The sequence below is a fragment of the Protopterus annectens genome, chromosome 1.part1 (genome assembly GCF_019279795.1).
Source record: "Protopterus annectens isolate FY-2018-M chromosome 1.part1, PAN1.0, whole genome shotgun sequence".
NCBI lineage: Eukaryota > Metazoa > Chordata > Ceratodontiformes > Protopteridae > Protopterus > Protopterus annectens.
In genome coordinates this window covers 1,352,932,091-1,352,955,785 of record NC_056726.1, presented here as the reverse complement: position 1 = coordinate 1,352,955,785, position 23,695 = coordinate 1,352,932,091, and the positions used below count along the sequence as shown (strand labels likewise).

General features: G+C 40.6%; 1 protein-coding gene across 6 annotated transcripts in view; it reads right to left on the bottom strand.

The window, feature by feature from the left end:
* PIAS2 (protein inhibitor of activated STAT 2) overlaps nt 1-23,695 on the bottom strand; it is a 3,576,601-nt gene that overhangs the window by 1,449,356 nt on the left and 2,103,550 nt on the right. For 5 of the 6 annotated variants that reach the window (XM_044082047.1, XM_044082063.1, XM_044082067.1 and 2 more), the window contains exon 9: nt 21,248-21,408. In XM_044082047.1, coding sequence (XP_043937982.1) covers nt 21,248-21,408 — 161 coding nt within the window. Of the gene's footprint in view, nt 1-21,243; nt 21,409-23,695 lie in introns of those variants that run through there. The other variant, XM_044082070.1, reaches the window with a different exon arrangement.

Below are 23,695 nucleotides of genomic sequence, written 5' to 3'. Positions count from 1 at the left end.
CCAGAAGAATTATTAGTCTTTGTAATACTTGTGTGGTTTGTTTTACTTTGCATGAGGAAGCCCTATGAGGCAAAAGTTTTTACTAGCAGTTTTAAGTTTAAATAAAGCTTTTTTATTGAGCGAATTGTGGTTCCAGTGACTTTGTATTGCTTTTATTTTTTTTTAATTGAAGTACACTGGATTTGTTAAATTACTGGCTATTCTTTGCATTAGATCCAAAATTGGTCTTAGTTCCCCTATTTTCTTTGGTACTAAAAAGAACCGGACCTCCTGGATGACTCTTTTTTTGGAGCAGCTTTGTAATTTCTAGTGATGCTGCCTACCTGTGATTGGGTGGCATATCTGGAAGGTAAGTTTTTGGCTTGGGAAGATTAAAGAAGGGAATGGAGTATCCTCTGGATACGATCCTTTGCACCCACTGATCATTTTTGAGGGCTATCCAGGCTTATGGGTGCAAGGATCAGTGCCTACCCAACTGCCTCCAATCAGCCAACCCTTCAGGAGTGTTGAAAGGGTCTGTCTGAGGAGGAATCCCAAGACCCTTGATTCTGTGGAGCCCCTCTGCCCCTGGATTGGCATTTACCATTGTATCTGTTTCCCCCTGCCTCTAGGAAAAAGTCTCCCTGAGATTCCTGAAAAGAACCTTGACATTTCTTGGGCCAGTTTTTTTCCTCCATGCTGATTCCTGGAAAAAGATCTTTGTGGAGTGGAAAAGCAGATTTCAATAGCAGACAAGGTCTTCCTATCCTGTTCACTGTGGGAGAGTGTGTCACGAACTGTGGAGCCAAACAGATTCAAACCATCAAAGGGTGGGTTGACAAACGACACCTTGAAAGGTTCTGTAAAGTCACACAGCTGCATCCAAGCATGACGCCTAATGGCAATGCCAGAACTGCCAGCCCTTGAGGTGCCTTCAGCCACATGGGCAATCAGCCTCATGGAAGAATAAGATATAGTTTGGAGATTGGCCATTAAGAAAAATGTCTTGCATTCCTCTTCAGACATGGACTCAGGGACCGAGCTAGAGAGTTCCTTGATCAGGTCCCTCTGTAGTATGGTAAAATGGGACAAATAGTTCACTGCTCGTAAAGCAAATGTGGATGAAGTGTAAACCCTCTTGCCAAAAGTTCAACCCATGTTCCCAAGGGTGTCTGGTTCAAGCAGACACTAAAATCAGCACTTATTGCCCCTGTCCAAGAGGGCACAGGTGGAACCCCCAGGGTGAATTTCCAGTTACCCATCCAATCGTCCATACTGTGCTAAATAGGGCCAATGAGGGGTTTTGTTTAAAATGAATAGGAAGCTTGTTCCAAAGGTGGGGCAACCTCTGTGAGATAAATATGTCTCTCCAGCAAGTTCTCTTGATGTCACATACCAGGTTAAGGTCCTTTGAGTGAGTGACCCGTGTACCATTTCACTCGTAAATGTGCAGCATTTCCATCAAAGCTAGGTCAGAGATTGCTCTATATGCAAGGCAGAGGTCCCTAGGAGCAGTCTGTATGACAGAGAGCAAAGTGACAATGATATCAGTCTGTCCGCATGAGACAGATCTTGAAAACTCTAAATTTTCTTTGTAAGGAACTTCTGTGGTCTCTCCAACTGCTGCAGGTGTTTGGAAAGGAACATACCAAGGGGAGCGTTGTACTCTGTTATTGGCCTGATGAGGAAAGAGTACAGGGGGTTATAACCTCTTTTTTTCAGCAGCCAATGCCTTACTTATGAGATGAGCAATATAAAATGACATTCTTACTGCTGTGGAGACATGCTGACTGAAGTTAAGGTTGCTGTTGACATGTGTGTCCAGATGTCTCACAATGGACTGTGTGCTTAGGGTATTGGTATTGATGTGGTAGTTTGCAGGAACATCACCCTTGCTGAAGGGGATGATAATGCATTTTTTGCATTAAGTTTAAGACCATGACTTTGGCACCAGTCATTAGTCTGCGTAAGACCTTCTTGTAGGATGTTGAATTGCTAGAGGTTTCAATGATCACTCCCAGTTTGCAGTCATCAGCCAACTTTGTCAGCCACAGTCCTTTAGTTTTAGCTTGCACATCGGAGAAGTAGATTCTGAACAGTAGGGGGTCCCAGAACCGATCCCTGTGGAACACCACTGGTTACTCATCTGCTGGAGGAGGAGGTGAAATCCCCTATTTTGACCATATGAGTTCTATCAGTGAACCAGTTTGCATCCCACCAGACAATATATGGGCTGATACCCAGCTGAGTGAGTTTAACAATGAAGCCTGAGTGGGGCTACTGATGGAAATAGAGAAGCCAGGCTCTCAGCCTTAGTTTTGATATTTCCGGATGGCTCATGCCTGTTGGCTGAGACAGGAGTTCTGGATTCGGATTCAGAATCCAAGGTTGATGAAGTAAGTGAGGCCAAAGAAAAGGGAACCAAATCTGTCGAGCCTAGTAAGGTGCAATGGGATGACTTTGCTCTTCAACGTGGCAGCTTTCTTGTAGGAATTTCAAAATTAATGGGATTAGTGGATAGGCATATAGGAGACCGGGGGGGGGGGGCAATCATGAAGTAAAGCATCTCTCCATGATTCCTCCTCTGTGGAGATTAGAGCAAAGTAGCTGCTGCATTTGTTTATTTGTTAGTGTGCCACACTACTGACATATTGTCTGTTTGAATTACAATCATCCCTGAAAGAAGAGCATCTTGAAGGGCCTGTAATGCTAAAAGCACCGTTCTCACCTCTAGGACATTGATATGCAAGTTGGCCTTTTCAGGGGACCAAGTGCCTTGGACTGTTTTCACCAGAAACTGCTCCCACCCCAACTGGGAAGTGTCTGTGGTTACTCTGGCCTTGGGCTGGGGGGGGTGAACAGATGGCCTTGTCGAACCTGATATGACTGAACCAACCACCTGAGATATCTCTTGCATATCTGAGTGATTCACATACATCTCATCCTGGAAACATCAAAAATCTGGACAAGGCCCATGAAAAATAGGTACAAATCTGTACGCTGATTAACATAAAATTTGCATGCATAATTACAAAACCCGCCCACTCCAATGGAATTGTGAGATACCAACTTTCAAACGCAAACTAAAGAACAGACTACCAAAATATGGCACCAGAGTCCCCCTGCAGCCTGCAGCCATTCCAATGTCCCATTACCTGGCTATTTTTTCACCCCACTTACCATACACACAAATGTGTGCATGCTGCTTTACGTCTACAATGATTATTTTGATTTTATTTTTACATTTTATAGCACAATGCACAAACACTAATAGACATCTGCTAAACAAAGCAATACTGTCTCACAATGAAAATAGACTTAGCATTAAAACTGCTCTGCCCTTAAAACTCACATTCATTGAAACAGCACTGAAACCCACACCACATTCAAAGAAAATGCATCTGGCCAGTGGTGGATAAAGATTACCTTTGGGCTGTTTTCAAATCATAGGCCCCTTGCACACAAAACAAGAAACATATATGTGTTCTTTGAGGGTTCCTATTGGAACATCGGATTTTCAATTGTTTGAATCACTAAAGGTTGACCTTTAATGATCGAACAATTGAAAATTTGAAATGTTCAAAATAAACATAAAAACAAAGAAAAAGTAAAGGGTGTAGGAAGGGGGGCAAGCCCCCCTGCACCCCCACGTGGGGGGCTGCGCCACCCACACCTCCCGCTACTTAAATATACCAACTCTGAGATTGCGCTACAGTGTAGGAAAGGGAAATCTTTCCTTTCTGCACAGTAGTGCATTTAAGTGCGATCTCAGAGTTGGTATATTTAAGTAGCGGGGGGTGTGGGTGGTGCAGAGGGCCTTGCCCCCCTGCTTTAACCTGTCAGGGTACGTGGTCTTTTTTTTTTTGTTTTGTTTTTTTTTAATTGGGAAGTTACGGAAGTTCAATCATATGGTGTCGACCATATGGTATTCCAAGTTCCGTAACTTCAATTTTCTAATAGGTAAACGTTCTTTGATACACCTTCCTGACTTTATTAAATTATATTCCTTATATAATACAGCACACACTTGTTAGACTTAGAGCACATTTTAAATTTATGGTTTGAACATTTTACCAGTAAGCTATAAAACAAAATGCATGAACCAATAATGACAAAACTGCCCGATTCAGAACATTTCCATCATAAAAGTCTACCTCATGCATACAATATATATATATATATATATATATACATACAAATATATATATATATATATATATATATATATATATATATATATATATATATATAAACAGAATGACAGTATTGTAAGCCATAGGTATCTTGCACAGCTTCTTGCACTTATTTTCAATTTCAGTTTTTTTTTTTTGGGGGGGGGGGAGGCAAAAACCAGGGACACATTTTAAACATCACTTGTATAATTTTGGAAAGTTGCTAGAATAATATGTTGTTACCGCCATGCACTTCACTGCCAAATCTTGAACCCAGGACCCTGTGCACTACAGTTAGAGCAACATACCACTATGTCAAATCAGCAGTTTCCTGAAAGATAGAAAGACCGAAACTTAAATGGCCATCATTTAGTTTATTCAGTTCTCACTTCTCACCAAAGCTCTCAACCTCTTAGCACAAAAAACTTGGACAAAGCCAATTAGGGGGGGGGGGGATACAAAATTCAGTTCTCATTTCTCACCATAGCGCTCAAGGTCTTAGTACAAAAAACCTGGACAAAGTCAATTATGGGGGAATGCAGCCCCAAAATAAGGACAAATGTCAAATACTGATCTTATAAACTTAGAAAATTGCTAGAATAAAACGTTTTGTGTTACCATTTATTTTCTGAAGAATAAGAAGTCTGAAATTCAAATGCCTGTCATTAGTGAATTCAATCCTTCAATGATGTCACAAAAATCCTGAAAACCACAGATTTTATGAAGAACAGAACAAAAATATGAGGCATACATTCACAAGTGGTGGTGGCTAGGGACATTAGGCTCTTTTTACCTGCACCCAAGGTACAGGGTTTGAGCCAGAGTACCTCTAGCCAACCAGGTGTATTCACACACACACACACACACACACACGAAATAAAAATATCTCAAAGCAGCACGCTCACTCCTCTGCAATATCGTTCAAGAGAATAAAAATACAAGCAGCATTCACGAAATGAACAAAGCAGCACGCTTGCTCAAGTCAAGTTCTGGAATATCGTTCAAGAGAATAAAAATACATGCAGCCTTCACGAAATGTGAAAGAGAATAAAAATACAAGCAGCGTTCACACTCTCTCAAGTCAAGCTCTACAATATCGTTCAAGAGAATAAAAATAGAAGCCGTGTTCACGAAATCGAAATATTCAAGCAGCATGAAATGTACAAGCAGCATTCACGAGAATAAAAACATCCAATTCAAAGCAGCACGCCCGCTCAAGTAGCTCTGCAGTACCCAGAAGATGTTTCCAGCCAGCATTCAATTCCCGCTTGCACTCTCAGATCCAAGTAAATTACAATTCAAACAGTCCTTCCCACGCAGAAAGCAGCCAGCAGGAAATGTGTGCACGTGAGCCCTTGAGCTCAATTCTGACAGGCTGACGTCACTGTGCACGCGATGATGTCAGCTCAAAAAGTGAAGAAAAAATTTAAAAAAAAAAGCTGGGAAAAAATCAGAAATGAAGGGGTTCCACTCAGGAATTGTGGCACCGCATTATTTGGAACCAAAACTCAGTAAAAACTGAGTAATTCGGTATGGTTGGGAGGTGAGGTGATTCGTACCAGAGCTGACATGAGGTGGTAAAGTATCGACCATTGTGCTACTAGCATCCACTGTAGAATTCTCATCTAAAATCTGGCTAAAGGTGCTAGTGCTATTGCTGCTGACATTGATCCTACAGCTTGAAGGACCAAGTGGGCTGAAATCTTGGTACTGCAGATTATTTTTCTGACCTGTGATCTTATAGTTTGAACCCATGAGGAAGGCACAGGAGCTATCACCGAGTTTGTGCTGAACAGTACTCCTATGAATTTCAAATGTTAAGTTGTTTCCAGTTGGGACTTGTAGTAGTTTATGGTTACTCACAGATAAGAACATATCTGGAGAACCTGATCTCTTGCCCTGATTAACTGATGCCTGGTCAGGGCGGTAATGAGACAGTCATCTAGATATGGAAACACTGGGAATCCTTGCAGTCTGAAGTGAGCTGCTAATACTGCCATATATTTGGTGAACACCCCGAGGCTGTGGTAATACCAAAGGACAGAACTCTGAATTGGTAAGGACTGGCTCCCACCATAAGTACTTTCTGGATCTTCTGTTCATCTTTATGTGATAGCACTTTCTGGATCGTCTGCTCATCCTTATGTGATAGTACACATCCTGAAGGTCTATCGAACACATCCAGTTATTCTTGCCCAGAAAAGGGAGAATGGACTGAACTGTGACCATCTGAAACTTGGTGCATCAAACAGAATTGTTCAAGTTGCTGAGATCCATAACTGGTCTCCAGTCCTCTGTTTTCTTTGGCAGTAAAAAGAATCTTGAGTAATTTCTAGATTCTAGATGGTCTGATGGTACCTCTTGGATGACCATTTTTTCTAGCATCTTTTATATTTAAAATGCTGCTTCTTCCCTCTGACTGGATGGAACATCTGATATTTTCCTTGAGATTGGAGGTTGAAAGGAAAAGGGTTTTAAATAACCTCTGGAAATAATCCTCTGCATCCAAGTATATTTTGTTATGTCTAGCCAAACTCTCTGGTGCAGGGATAAACAACCCCTGATTGCCTCCAGGGGTGAGCAACTGGGCCTCCTTTCAGGAGCTCTGGCAAGGTCTGTCAAAGAATCAATCTCTGGGTCCCTGGTTTTGCGGGCCACCTCTGCCACAGGGGCAGCATCAACCAATAGAGTTCCCCCCCTCTACCCCTGGGAAAAGTTCTTCCACATCTGTCCTGGAAAGGACCCTGGGATTTCTTGAACCAGATCTTTTGACCACCTCATTAATTCCTAGAAAAGGATCTTTAAGGGGTCGAAAAACGTACGCCCATTCTCACACCAGGATAATGTGCCCTTCACTTTGGGGGCAAACAAAGACGTGCCATCAAAAGGAGCAATGACAAAGACTTGAACGGCTCCAAAAATCACATAAGCACATGCCTGGGTGTGCTTATGTGATTTTCCTGCGTATATCTGACTTATGCTCTATAATATGATCCTTGAGTTTCCTGCTGCTTTTACCAACATAGAAACATGAGCACAGTGTACAGGTTGCCAGATAAACTATATTTTCTGTATTACTTGTTGCCATACACTTAAATACAAAATTTTCTTTAGTTAATGAATGTCATTTTTAAGAACATCGTCAAAACAGGTACAGTTTATACAAAAGTAGGTACCCATTTTAAAACTATTCTGCCTTCCCTTATTCTGTTTTGGAAAATCCTTATAACATAGTTTAAGCTTCAGATTTTGAGCATTTTTATATGCAAATTAAGGTCTTAAAAATGACACTACCTCATTTGTTCATCCATTAACTACAGAAAATTTTGTATTTAAGTGTATGGCAACATGTAATACAGAAAATATAATTTACTTGGCAACCTGTACACTGTGCTCATGTTTCTATGCTGGTAAAAGCAGCAGGAAACTCAAGGATCGTATTATAGAGCATAAGTCAAATATACGCAGGAAAGTAGAAAGTAATGCTTTAAGTAAGCATATAATGGAAAATGGAAATGGACATAGTTTTAAATTCAGAGTAATAGATATAGTACATAAACAGGTTAGAGGTGGGGACTTGTATAATGTTTTAGAGAATAGGGAATATACTTGGATAATTAAGCTGAGAGCTGATATGAAACCAGGACTGAATAATGCACTAACTATTAAGCCAATACTAGTTAAAAAACAGAAAGAAATAAGATGAGAAATAGTTTTATGGATCTGATATATATATCTTTTGTGTGTGTTTTATATATATATATATATATATATATATATATATATATATTTTTTTTTTTTTTTAATTAATTTTAAAATAATGATTTTTGTAAGTAGTTTTATGTTTATAGGCTGGCTGTTATCATGGGACTGTTTAATTGACTATTTAAGGTTCTAGAATTTATTATAGGTATTCGAGCACTGTTGAAGGATTTGTAATCCGAAAGCTTTGTTGTTTTATTAAAGTATCTGGCGTTTGTCTGGAGTTGTATTTATTGGATTTGTGCATTTGGCTACAGTTTCAGCTTTATCATTGTCTCAACCTTAATTTCTTGTAACTTATGGGTTCAACTGTATTAGGTTCCTTCCACACTGCCAATAGGCCAACTCAATAAGCTCATCAGCTGGCAGAGTAACCCAGGAGGTAGACGGGCCAGTACTGAAAGCCTCCTGGATTACCGACTACTCAGATGAAGAGTTGCTTCAAGATCTCAAGGATGTCTTCAAATGAGACATCTTCAGAAAGTGATCATGGGGACACTTCACCTTCGTCGAAGACGGCATCCTTTGTGACGGACTCCTCTGGGGACTCCAAGTGTTTCCTCTTACACTTCTTCTTCCTAGGGACCTCCTCAGTGGGATGCTCCGGGGATGTATCGGAGGTAAAGAAATAAAATGCTGGGAAATCCGGGGGTCTTGGACTGGCTGAACCTATGATAAAGAGTGATGAGGCTCTGAACGCACAAACATCAAGGTAGAAGGCTGAAAGTCTGAGGGGTTAGATCCATCCATTCTGCTGCGGCAGAAAAAAACCTTCTTCACAGCCTCGAAGGTAGATCACTCTGGAGAAAGGGAAGACCTCAGCCATGAAAAGACAAGCTGTCCTCCCTTGTTCCGAAAGTAATCCCCCCAAGGTGAAGATGGAGCCAAGCTATCCAATGCAGAGGCTCCAAGGTGCAGAGATGGCTCTGACACCTTCGGAGTTGACTCCCAACACCTCAGATCCAGCAGGGAAGCTTTGGCTCTGAGGGCTCTCCATATCCGATTGAACCTAAGCACCCAGAGTAAGCTTCAGATCTGAAGATATTATCATCTTCGGATCCAAACCAGATAGAGCCGGAAGGCTCTGATCCAGGGAATCTGAAACAGATGAAGGAATCAGAGGAGGAACTTGTAGTGGAGGTGTGGTCGAAGAACAGACCTCCTGACCCAAAAGGGTAGGAGCCAGTAAGACACCATTCTGACTCTGTACCGAGAGGATCTTCCACACCACTCTTTACACACCATCCTCTGTCAAACTTCTGGAAGAATGAGTATAAACAATAGAGAGGGAAGTGGGCCAGTGATGCTCTCAAAAAGGTGAGGGGACCCTTGAGGGGATCAGATCCCATGGATGCCAAGTATCTTGTCCTGAGTAGACAAATAAGATTTGAGGTGGTAGGGATGGAGGTAGTTGGATCTGATATCTTTTTTGTCAGATCAAAGGAAGTCAAATCCATCAATTTTTTTTAATTTTTTGGATCAGAGGGTGAGGTTGGATCCATCTTCATTCTTTTCCTGGATGTCTCAAAAAATGGAGTGGATGATGTAGATGGTTTTGGAGATGAAGTCTTCGATGGTTTACTTTTGGGAGACCGATCAACAGATATAACCTCTCCAAAGGCAGAAGGAAGTAAGCTTATTCTTTCTTTCCACAAGTACCCTGGGGTTGAACCCATGGCATATGGAACAATCATCTTGAAGATGTAATGGCCCCAAACAGTAAACACAGTGTGGACATCAGGCATTTGTGCCCACACTTAATCCATTTTTTAAATCTAGTGGGGCCTTTTTCTACCATAACCAAAAACTATAAAAAGGCAAATTTGAGTAGGAACAGATTTCTTTTTTTAATCAGGACAGGAAAGAAGAATAAAGAAAAAAACTTACCAGAAATGGTAATAAAGGGCTATGCCAAGTATAGACAGGAAATACTAACAATAGTATTTAAAGTACTACATACTGTACGACAGTTCAATAGAGGACAGGGAAATACTAACAATAGTATTTTAAAGAAGTCAGACGAACTGTACAATGGTATGAGATATGGTAAGGGACAGAAACTTTTTAGAATTTAAGACAAAGATTTAAAGAATAATTATAATACTTATCTGGAAAACGCTTAAGAACTATGGTCAACCATGTATTTTGCGAAAAACGGCAAACGAGATCAGAGGGAACTTAGGGTTGATGCATTATGGGTAAGGGAGAAGCTCAAGAGCCACTAGCTTTAGCAATGGCCGAGTTGTATCTGAGGATCAGATCCAAACCCATCAGCTGAAGAGAGAATGAAAATTGACATCAGATCAATAATTCTTATAAAAAATGCAAGAGGTGATACACTTAGCTTGAAGAGTAGATCACAATCATATCTGAATGCTGAGGTAACAAATGAGGCCAGAGGAAGCATCACAACCAGGTGCATTATGGGAGGGGAATACTTAAAAGGAGCTCAAGAAGGGAACACTAGGTTTGTTGATGTGAATCTGACAAGCAGCTCGAGGACCCAGCAGTCACATCAGATCAGATGGATTGGATGAACAGGATCCACTGTATGCTAAGTTCCCTACACAGCATAATTTTGTCTAAATCACTAAAAATACAAGTACATTTTTTATGAGGATTCTAACTAGCCAAAATTGATTTGATAAGCTACTCAACATGAGGTAACGATTTTCACTCATTAGCCAACTATGTCCATCAAAATAGGTTGGAGCAAATAATGCAACAGTCATTTAGGGACAGCAGACTGACAAATCTATGGTCATTCTATTCTGGGTCCTTGGCTGTACCTTCTGTAATTAAAACAAACAGCAATACCATTACTTTATCCTACAAGTAAAGTCAAACTTAGTTATAAAGAAACCATTTATTGTAGACTTTAATATGGAAACAATTACGCAATAAATGATACAATCATGAAATACCATCAATGTTCTATGATGCTGTTAGTTTCACTAAGAAAATCAAGGTCCTAAATCATAAAAACTATACTGACCATCTCAAAGCCTAGTCCCTCTTTTCAGTATCATGCAGGCCTACTGAAGGGTGAGTTCTGCCTCATGTACACAGCCTCAACAGACCCTATAATCTCTATCTACTGCATATCCATTAGTCCAATGATGGAATAAACACCTACTCAAGAGATCTTAAATCTCTTCAGTGACAAACAGAACATGCTGGAGGAATATAAATCTATCCCACAGCATACCACTACTTTGGAACAGTCTTCCTCTCCATATAAAGCAACGTACCTCCCTTACTTTATTCAAACGTAATACTGATGAATGGTTAGGAAATGGCAAATTCACCCCTGATTTAGCATCGTTGCCCATTATGGATTAGCATTGCTCTGGGTTATTCATACTTAAATTTCAATGGGTAAAAACTTCATCGGACTTCGTGTCTAGGTTTCTAAAGATCCTTACGGATTTAACAGCCTAGTAAGCACGTATGAGCCTATGAACCTATAAAATGTTGATAGGATACAGTGTCAAATGCTTCTGATAAATCTTAGAATAGTGAAGATACCAGGTTGCTATCATTCTTGTAATGGTTTTTGATACTGGTGAAGTCAAGACGAACAGTGGTAGTACTTTCCTTCCATATCAAATCTTTCAGATCTAAATATGAACTAAGCCACACATCAAAGGATGAAAGATATGTTAATGTATTCTTTAATTATATCAGAAAAATTAAATTGAAAATTATAAAGGCAGCACGTTATTAATAAACAAATGATGCCGCAGCTACAACAGATATAAAAAGTACTTGTACAAATAATTCTGTGCAAACTTCACAGTAAACGAGCTACAGAAACAAGGGATGACAGCTGCTATACAATTACATACTGCTACAACCAGAACTGAAATTAAAAGCTAAAATTCCAAGGTACCAGAGAACATACAAAAAGAGACCCAAAAGTAAAAAAGAAAAATCTTGTCAGAAGAGTATGGTTCTAGAAAAAATTGATACACTTTTTTCTCATTTTTTGCATTATAGATGTGTTAGAGATGGCCTTAAGAATAGCCAGTCTGGAGGAAAAAATCTTCTCCTCGACAGACATGGACTTATGGGGTAGACATAGATACCCTTTCGAGGTGTGATCTCTGCAGCCTGGTAACGCATGCCATATAATTCAGCACCCTCAGAGAGAAGGCTGCTTAAATGTAAACACGTTTCCGCAACCTGTCTATCCCTCTCGACTCCCTGTCAGGTGGATGGACGGAGATGCTCTCCTGAGCAAGCTCCTTTTTGGTGGCAACTGCAACCACCAAGGGATAAAAAGGGACAATCTTCTGCCAGAACATTCTTTGTCAGGGCACTTGGGTATTGGTTCCACTGTGTCCAGCTCCTTCCATGCACTGCGGGCAACAGGGTCTACCAAGGGGTCCACCGAGAGGGGGGGGGGTCACCCAGGAAGTAGATGTGCCTGCTTAAAATGCCTCCAGGAACACCAGCTCATCCAGACTGGGTTTATGGCAGATCAACCACTTTTCTGTCGCAGAATTTCCATGCCGTCTCCAAAGGAGACATCATCATGTGGAAATCTGGAAGAACCCTCCCCTTCCTCCCAGTCGGTGTCCTCGGTGACAGACTCTGGAGTGGAGTCAAGGTGCCTCCTTTTGTACACATGCTTCCAGTGGACTTCCTCGGGGGGAGGGATTCCGGGTAAGAACCAGAAGCCTGGGGCTCCACAGGGAGGGTAACCTGGAGGTTGAGGCAGACTGTCCCTGAAGTGGAGGACTGGAGACACTGAGCTCAGATTTCAGCTGAGGTAAGAAAGGATGCAGAGGGGGCAGCATTGAGGATCTTGACAGAGGTTGATAGAACCCTCTCTCCACCACATAAAATGCCAATGGAGAGTGGGATATTGGTGCTAAAAGCATCGGCACCGAGGTGCTCAACGCTGCCAGAACAGAGACCCCCGACCCCATCTGCACCGACGGCAGAGCCGGTGCCGAGCTGCTTAATGCCGAGGCTCTGAAGGGAAGGGTCGGCACCAAAAACTTGGATGCTGATGCAAACCGCATGGACCCATCACCGAGCAAACTAAGGCTCTGAGAGCCCTCCAGCACCAATGTGTAAGGTGCCGAGGAACTCAAGGGATGTGGTCGGCGTCGAAGAAATAAAAAATGTCAACACTGGCACCTCAACGCTGGATGTTCCGATATCCACAGGCCCGAGGCTCTGGAAAGGAGGATGCCCAGAGAAGACATGGGGAGGACCCACCGCTCCTGAAGTGGAGGGGTGGGAAGGACTCCCAGCTGGATCTAGGCCCACAGAAACTGTCGCATCAGACGGTCCACTTCTCTCTCTGACAAACTCTGGGATGATCTGGCAGAGGAAGCCACCAACTCAGGCCTGGAAGGATGCCTAGATGAGGCCAATGGGATCTCAGGAGGTTCAGGAGAAAACCTCGACGGAGGTGAAGACAGCCTGGGCCTGGCCTTGGGGGAAGGTTACGTAGAATAGGAAGAATCTGTCAATTTCCGCTTTTTCGGAGGTCTGTCCCTGCTTCTAGACCTCTCTCTCTCTCTTTCTCTTTCTCTCTAGGCCTTCTTCTCTTCTTCCCTCCTTTTCATATTGGGCAACTTGGGGGGGGGGGGTTGAGTCCCTATGCCCACAGAAGCTGAACTGGGTAACAGGCCCTTTAAAATAAGTTTACTCCTTCTGTCCACGATAGTACAGGCACTAAAACCCACACAAATGGAGCACTTAGAGTCCAGGTGGCTGGAGCCTAAACACACACCACACTAGGTGTGGGCATCTGAAGGAGGAAGCTTGTGTTCACACCCAGTACACTTTTTAAAACCTGCAGCTTTCTCTTTGTCAGATTTTTCAGCCATAACCAATTGTAGAAAGAAATAGAGCAGGTTAGAAAGAGGAACCTGATAGACCAAATAAGGATTTTTTTTTTCTACGCAAAGAACACAAGGGTAGGGTAAAGAATAAGAAATCTACAGAGAAGAGAAAACAATACCTGTGACAAGACTATACTGGATTAGAAATCATTCAGAACCAAGAAGCTCAGTCTACCCGCTTGTTGCTCAAATGGCGACAAATGAGATCTGAGGTAGTTAGGGAGAGAGGGGGGCATTATGGATAGGGGAGGAGCTCAGTTTTGGGACCGTAGCTTCGATATGACAGGCTCGGCACCAGTGTCGGTGCCTATACCCACAGGCTGAAGATCAAATGAAGACAACAATTTCAGATAGATGGTTTTCTAGGTTAGAAATTTTAGCTCCGTCTTAGCTGAAGGTTCAAATGGAGACTAGATTAGAGCTTGCAAGACTACATTTAAATCCCAAGGGGAGAAGGGTCTTTAACTGGAGGTCTAAGGAGAAAGGTTCCCCTTAGGAAAGCTCTGAAGAGTTTGGAGGATGGTAGAGATGAATTATTTATTCCTATAAGAAAGTTGGAGAAGGCAGCTAACTGTACTTTAACAATAGAAGAGCTAGCTCCTTCATTGAAAGCTGAGGCTAAAAATTCCAGAACTTTAGAAATAGGTGCGGAAAAGGGATCCAATTGTTTTTGCATGCCCAAATTACAAATATTTTCCATTTACTTTTGTACAATTTCCTAGTGAAAGCTTTGTTGGATGATAAAAGAATGTAATGGACCAAGGAAGAGAGCCTGAGCTGTCTAGCAATCAATGGAACTGGAAAAACCAAGCGGTCAACTTTAGGCTTGAAATGTCTGGGGGAATCAAGACTGTTGGGTGAGACAAAGTCTGGAGTTGGATCCAGAGACCATGGGAGAAGATGATGAGACCAAAGAAAGAGAAACCAAATTTGTCAAAGCTAATGATGAGCAATGAGGATTACTGCACTCTTCAATCAAGATGCTTTCTGAAGAAATGCGGGGGTTAGGGGTAATGGGGAGTAGGCATAACAGAGACCAACGGGCCAATCCTAAAGTAGAGCATCTGTCAGTGCCCCCCCGGTGGAGAGATAAGGGCAAAGAACTCGCTGCACTTGTTGAGAAGGGATATGAAAAGGCTGCAGCTAGGTTGACCCCATCGACAGAACATCTTCCCGGTCAACTTCATGTTGAGAGACCACTCATTAGGCATTAGAACAGACTGGCTTAACTTGTCTGCAATCATGTTGGATTTCAACAGAATGTGCATTGCTATCAGAAACTGAGTGGATGAGATTGCCCATTGCCACATTCTCAAAGCTTCTCGACACAGGGGATAAGATTTGGTACCCCCTTGTTTGCTGATGTGCCAGATCACTGATATACTGTCTGTCTGAAGAGCAATAATCCTGGTGGGGAGAGTGTCTTTGAAGGCCTGCAATGCTAGGAGGACAGCTCTCATCTTCAGGACACTGATATGTTTGTTGGCCTCATCGGGGGACCATGAGTCTTGGACTGCCTTTTCCAGGAAATGCTCCCCACCCACACAATCTGGGAGGCATCAGTGGTCACTATGGCCTTGATTTGGGGAAGAACAAAGGGACAGCCTTCTTGCACTTGATTAGAGTGTATCCACTATATTTTTGCAACCCTGACTTATTTTTATGTGACTGGACAGGGGATGGTACAGAATGGACCACTGAGTTGGCAATGTCCACTGAAGAATTTTAATATGGTACCCTGACAACAGTACTAAGATGACTGCCACTGACATGGATCCCAAAGCTTGAAAGATTAAATGAACTGAGAGAGAAGAGTTTTGGATGATCTTTTTGACCTGGAAATGAATAGTCTGAACTCTTGACATGGGGAGAGATGTTTGTGTGATCGTATTGAATGAGGCATCGATGAATTCCAATGTCTGCACTGGCTCCAGATGAGATTTGTTGCAGTTTATTGAAATGCCCAGATTGGACCATAACTGGAGTATATAATCTTAAACACGGATCAGATGATGCTGGGTTGGAGTGGAGATTTGCCAGTTATCTAGATATGGAAACATCTAGAATCCCTGCAGTCTCGAGTGAACTTTCACTACTGCCATGCACTTGGTGAACACCCTGGGGCCTATAACGACACAAAAGGGCAGAGCTCTGAACTGTTAATACATGGCTCCCAGCCGCAACAGTAGATATCTCCTGGATTGTCTGTTCATTTTGATATGATAGTACGCATCCTGAAAATCTATTAAGCAAATCCAGTCGTCCTTGTGTAGCAAAGGCACAATGGACTGAACTATGACCATCCAGAACTTTGTCTACTGAACTGACTTGTTCAGATTGCTGTGATCCAAAAACTGGACTCCAGGCCCCTATTTTCTTCGTCACTAAAAAGAAACTTAAGTAAGTTCCGGACTCTGCCCATTCTGGGGGTACTTCTTAGATGACACTTTTCTAGCAGCTTGTTTATTTCTAGTGCTGCTGCTTCCCTCTGATTGGGTGAAACATCTGGGATTTTGTTTACTATTAAAGGGGGTGGTGGGGAAAAGGGTTCAACATAACCTCTGTAAATAATCCTCTGCACCAATGAATCTTTTGTAATCTCAGGCAATGCTCTCTGGTGCAGGGATAAGCGACCCCTGACTGTCTCCGGAGGCAAACAGTCGGGCCTCCTTTTAGGACAATTGGTAGGATCTGTCACAGAAAGCATCTTTACATCCTTGATTTTGTGAATCTCCTCTGCAGCAACGGTGGCGTCTTCCATTACAGTTCCCCCCATGCCACTGAGGGAACTGTCCCCATGTGGATCTTGGAAGGGTTCCTGGGATTTCTTGAATCACATCTTTTGACCACCTTGTTGATTCCTAGAAAAGGTTCACTGAGGGGTTGAAAAACACATGCCCACAGCAGACAGAGTTCTGCCTTCCTGCTCACACCCACCTAGTGTGTGTGTGTGTCTTTCACCTTGGGGCCAAATAAGGAACTTCCGTCAAAGGCAGCATTGATGAAGGAAGCTTTGAAGGGCTCAGTAAAGTTACACAAGCGCACCTAGGCATGCCTTCTGATGGAAATACCTGAACTCGCCACATGTGAGCTACCTTTTGCTGCATGAGAGATGAGCCTCATGGACGAATTGGAAATGGACTGAAGGGTAGCCAAATGTAAGGCAACAGTGCTCTCTGCCTCAGAGGATATGATCCCAGAGAGGGATATAGAGAGTTACTTTATCAAATCCCTCTGGAGTCTTATGAAGTGTGCCAGATAGTTCAGTGACCAGAGGACAAAGGTCGCTGGAGCATACACACAATTCCCAAATATGTCCATCACCCTAGACTCCCTGTTAGAAAGGTGGACTTAAGAACTTTGTTCTGTTAGTTGTTTTAGAAATTTATAGTAATAAACTAAAGGAAATAAACTTCCAGTACCCAAAAAACGCTACAAACTCAAGAGCAGAAACAGTGACCATGCTGTACTCTAAGGTAGCAAATGAGATTTGAGGTATGTTAGGGACTAGGGCATTATGGGAAAGAGAGAAGACTAAGAGCTTTCTGTGATTCATGAGCTAGTAAAAGCGGCTGACTCAGATCCGATGAGCGGATCAAAACCCAAGAGTTGAAGAACGAATGAAAACTTACATCATCTGATCTTTCCTTTTAGGTTAACCCAAGTCTGTCAGTGTGGCTGTCAGTTTGGGATATTCTATTAGGAGGATAAAACTTCAATATTTGAAGATGTACAGAGTTTTGTGTGTTAGTATTAAATTAATAGGTTCTAGGGATGTATTGGGATGCAAAATTATTGAAGCTAAAATGAAGGCAATAGCTGTAAATTATGTACCTAACACACAAATCGATTCAGCAATAGCCATATTTATGAGGACATGATAAAATGAAGTATTTGAAAGAAGGGATTAAAAAGGATTCTGTTATGGCAGCTAAGGATATGTGGGAAGAGACTAAATAAAAGATAATACAAAAACTGAAAAGCTGGAAGCTCAGTTATATGCATATGGATAGTAACATATGAGAAGTTACAATGTTTTAGTGACTTTAGTTTTATACACAGGTCAGATATATTTTTATCAACCAGATGAGAAGTTGTGGAAAGCAACTGATAAAGAGCTGAAGGATTTTATCTGGAAGGAAAGACTGCAAGAGCCAAGTGGGATAAGTTGATTCTTCCGATTGAACAAGACAGTTAGGGATCATCTAATTTGAAGGGGTATTTCACAGCTACACACTTAAGGCTCCTATACACAGCACAAGCAGAAAACGATACTTCAAAGTGGAAAGGGATGATGATGAAACAGGAGGGAAGCTCAAGAAACAAGAAGAGACTGGGATTTTGGAAGCCGATCCTTAAGGAGAGCAACAATAGCCATACAGAATATTATATTCATAAAGTAGCAGAAAGTATTCTAAGAACTAAGCCAACACGGGAATGAAGAAAGGAGATTCTACAGATAGGGATGACTGCAATTAGAGCTGCAGACAACAGGCAAGAGGGGACTGGAATTTATTAGAGAAAACTGGTAAAAGAATCAAGGTATTGGGAGAGAATAATTAGAGAGTGAAGGTAATAGAAAGGGAAGAGGGCAAGAATTTATTTGGACAGCAGTCTAGAGACTGCCTTCCATATCAAGGATTGATATCACAGTGTAGGCAAACAGAAAGAAATATAGGGATACTAAGGAAAAGACCAGCACTGGTAGAGTTTTAGTAGAATCCAGAACAGAAGCTGCTGTTAAAAAAAGGAATAATTAGTACAGCATACAAAATATTGCATGATAACTATAAGAAACAATCAGAGGAGGTTAAAAAGGATTGGAGAGATTGGACATGCAATTCACAAAGAAACAGTGGGGGACATATGTATGTCTCCGAAATATGCAACAAAGTCTAGAAGATCTGGGATCATTGCTTGGAAGTGTTTAAATAGGTATTTTTGTACCCCAAGTAGACTCCAAAGGATTTTTTCCTCAGGTTGACATTAAATGTTGAAGGTGTGATGGGGAAGAAGCAGGCAACTGGGGAACACATTTTCTGGGAGTATAATGAGCTGGCAAACTTTAAAAATTCCACGTAGACTGCTCTGTCAGAGATACTGGGTAAGCAAACTGGTGTAACTAAGGAAATTATTTTTTTGAGCTATGGCACAAAACTGAAACTGCCCAGACATAGTAAGTCTAGTTATGGTAGCTCAGTCTAAACAAAGTAGTGAATATAGTAACAGAGATAAAACAACTGAAAATGGACTCTTTAGAAAACAACCAGAATTGGGATCTTTAGAAAAGGGGAGTAGCAAGTTACATAGAAAAAAATGGGAGTTGTGGGAACAATACATACAGAGGAGGAACGAGGTTTAATAAAAGGTAGGATCCGAAAGTGACAATGAATGGAGGGATTACAAGTTATATATAATGTTTGCAACTACAACTGTGCCAGCATGGTTTGTAATGTATAATGTTTCCATCTAAAATTATGCCAATATGGTTAATTTTCATTTATATAAACGTATGATTGTCTATGTCAAACATGATAATTTAATAAAGACGTTTCTTGTTTAAAAAAAAAACAAAATAAAGAGAGACCCAAAAGACCCAACTAAATTTCTATTAATCATGTTAAATAAAATGAAAAATCATATCCCCAATCTGTGGTAATAGGACAAGTGCACAAAGGTGTTTGGTGCACATCAGACCTAATTTTTGACCTATCAGTCTGTCATGTCTTCTGTGTAAAACCTGGAACAGTATATAACACAACTTACTCAAAAGTGACACAGGGGAATTCATTTTGTTAGTTATGCAACAACAGGGTTTGTTAAGGGGAGATATTCCTTTCTGAATCTTGTGACATTCTTTGAAGAAGTAAAAGTAGTACCTGATAAAGGAGTGAGAGAATAGTGTCATAAGAAGCATGCACTAAGTGAATACCTTGGACATTAAGAACAGCAATTGTCAACCCATACTTAATCCAGTTTTAGAACACTAAGAAAGGGACAGAAATCATGGTAGACTGTTACCTACTTCTCCCAATGGAACCAATTGTTGTTGAACTATTTACCTCAGACAAACACAGAGAAATGGGTACTGGATAACCAAATATGCTGAAGAATGCAAAATCGGTCATATAATCATTTCAACAAAAGATGCTAACATTTTCTTAAATGGTCTACAAACTAATTAACAAGCGACGTCACTTTTAGTGTCTGTAAAAGTAGCACCTTCAAACTTGTCAAAAATTATATAAATTATAGTTATAAAATAAACACTTAAGTTAGAAACATTGACATCATCATTAAAGCTCCAAGGAGGAATGGTTGATAGCAGTTTAGACTTCGACCAGAATGTTTTTATTTATTTTTTATTTTCAGTTTGATTACCGGGGAAGTCCACCGGGCCTAAAAGTGCCTGTTTTCAGTGGAGGCCCGGGGAGAAAAGCTCCGTAAGCAATACAAATACAATGAAGGTTACATTATGTTAAAGTAAAATACAAGAATAGAATTAATACTTTCAGAAATGCAGATGCATAAGATGTAAATCAAACAACACAGCTAATAGATAATACAGAACACCCATTACTGGAATATCAATTCAAAACAATATGATACAAATATCTGTAAGAATAGGAACATTTTTCCTGTCTCCATCAAAGTTCAGAAAGTATATTCTGTAATCCCCATAAAATCCTAAAAGCCATGTCTACTCAACCCACAGAACTCATTTTACCATTTCATACCTTTTTGATCCAACCAACTACTAAACAGAATGACATTTATAGCTTTTGTCCATGCCATCTGAAACAATGTCTAAAGGTACAACTCCTTACTGTAATCACAATCTTGCAAAACCTGGACTACTGGGGAAAGATTTAGGAATTAGCAACCTGCTTTTTTTAAAGTTTGCTTTTATATATGACATCTGCCTGGTCTATAAGACATGTCTGACCAAGCTGTTTTTGTATGTTTACACTTAGAACACATCTGTAAGGGAGCTAATACCAAATCAGGGATGCTAATACTAGCAATACATTTCAATAATAAGTGACATCTACATTACAGTACATCTTCCAAAACTATGGAATAAGCTTCCCACAAGGAATCAAAACTTGGTCGGCAAGTATCTTATTTCAGAAGCAACACTGATTTCTACATTTATGAAGTAAAATATATCACTGCGGGGTTACAGCAATCAAGCTTTTTCAAAGCTAGTTGGATGTAACCTTGGTGATCAAACCAATAGAATATCAATCAGTTGTGCATAAAGAATACACGCACTACACCAAATTAACATATTTCAGCTTTGTTGAAATATTCAGTTATACATTTAAAAATGAACTGTTCAGATTAGCAAAGGATCCAGCTATATACTATTTCAATGGAATCAAAAAGGAGCAAGCAATGACAATTACATTTACCCATTTATTATTAAATACTTATAACTTTGCTTTTGTAAGCAGTGACTGTTACACTTACCCATCTATTATTAAGCACTCATAACTTGCTTTCTTATCACACACAGGGCAAATCCATGTTGGCTTCTTTTCATTCATTTGTAAGTACAGAGCTGCATCAAAGCACTGCAGATGGCAGCAAGTAACAGCACGACATGGAATTGTGAGTCTCATCTTTCCAAGCTACAAGACAGAATTCAGATCAAAAGTTAAAATAAATAACAATGGCTAAAGGAACAATAGCAGATAAACTTAACATATACGAAAGTCCTTTTATTAGTACAGAGTTGACCTCATCTAAAAATAGCTAGAAAGTTTTCTTTTTTTTTTTTTTTTTCAATAATGGTTCTTTATTATTTTTCACTTATTCGTACATACATTCGACAGAGAAATACAGAGGTAATTTCCAAACAGATCTTCTATCAATATTCTAGCAACATATATACATTATTTACATGAATGCTTCCACAATTAAATAACATACCTATAAAGAATTCTTATCTGTAAAGATAGTTTCTTGTAATAATATGGTTCCTAATAAGGTTTTTAATACTAACGTTGTTCTACATCATTATGATAAATTCATAAAATATGAAAAATTATCAAAATAATTACACTGCCAACCTGATTTATTATGATATTTAACAAAAAACTGTAAATCACATATTACAAAAGCTTTCATAGATAATCACCTTGTAAGTACACACCCTCATACCTCCTGCCCTCCAGGAGGGCAAAACAAGTCAGGCCTGGAATGAATTTATGAGTACCTAAACAATTGTCAAGGAATGCCTTAAAGAAGTGAGGGTATCAGTCTTTTATATGCCATGAAGGTTACTCTACAGATGGTGGAATCACTGAATAATAAACAGATCCTTCTAGCTTATTTTATTTATTTTCTCATGGAGATGCAAGTCTTTAGTATAAGTATTTGTGGAGTTGTAAAACATCAAGAAGGGTTGGTTGGTTGGTTAGCAACATAGAATGCTAGACATAAATCACCATGCAGTTGCCTATAAATGAGAGAGTATATGGATACAATTTCAAGCATCTCTCTCTAGCTGAGGGCTTTAGTCCAATGAACTTTTAGTTACGAATTTCCGGAATTTTTCCAGATGAATAATGTGGTTGGACAGATACATACTATAAGAGGTATTCTACAACTGACCTGATCATGACAGAGTACAGAAGAATGACAACTTCTTTTCCGAGGGATGACAGAAAGTCACAGGTCACAGGTAAATACTAGGTAATCAGTCTGTAGCTTATAATAAGACTAGCCAACAACCGGAGGTCAGAATCAAACTCTGTACCTTGTATCTGTGAGATAAACACCATAACCATTAAGCCAATCCCTCCCAGTTAAATAAGTCCTACTTCCCTATAGCAGTAGATGGTTGGATTCCTCACTGCCTCAGTACTGGTAATCCAGTACCGGTCAGGTTTCAAAAGTTCAGATTCCCCTCCCTCTCTCTTACTATGACTGCTGATTGGCTGAACATATCCTAACAGGAAGCCTTTTGCTGTCACGAGAAGTCAGTTTTCAGGCTTTTTCACTAACACAGAGCAGCAGAGGAAAGCAGAAGCATAGCCAGTTTAACCAGCACCCTGGGCTAGTACCATGAACCAGCTCCCCATCCCCTCAGCCCTTCAATTGAACATCAAAAAAAAAAATGTTCCTTCTACCGGCACAACAATCAAGTGGCTGGATGCATAACATGCCCCTCTTCCTGCCCCAGCCATTCTGGTCCCATTTCTATGCCCAGCCCCCAACCTTCCTCTAATACATATATATTTTTTTAAATGTCTTCTTTTTAACTGTAGTTGTGACAGTATATACCCTGTCTGCATGCAGCACTACATCTCTCAAATTTTAGGTTAAAAAAACTATTCTTCTGTTTAAAGTGTAGTAAACTGCATTTACGAATGAAACAAAACGTTGCTAGTTATACCCTGCATGCACACAGCCATGCAGCTCTAAAGTTTTAGTTAAAAACATTTTTTAGCAGTTTGCTACAGTTTAGAGCATACTTGAAGCACTACAGTGCTCAGGTTTGACTGCAAATAATGCATTAGAGGAGTTGGAATCAGCTGATCCCAGACCCTCGATTCTTTGCATCCAGGGCAGTTACCCCTCTTGCCCCATCCTAGCTACACTACTGGAAGAAAGTACCTGAAGCCAAAATCAACTATCAAAAGTAAATTTGCAGCCAAATGCAACACCATATAGAGACAAAATACAACAACAACTGAATCAAAGAGTAGAAACTCACCTCAACTCTGCATAATCTAGGGAACGTCAGGTGGGTTCAGCCAATGAAACAGTAAGGAATTTGAACATCAACTGTTAACAGTTAAGTAAGACTTGCACAACTGCACTACTCGTAACTTCAAAACTTCGTCCACTTTAGTTACATTTTGAGAAGATTTCTAAAGCTTACCCTACCTGACAGGAGAAAGGATAAAGATC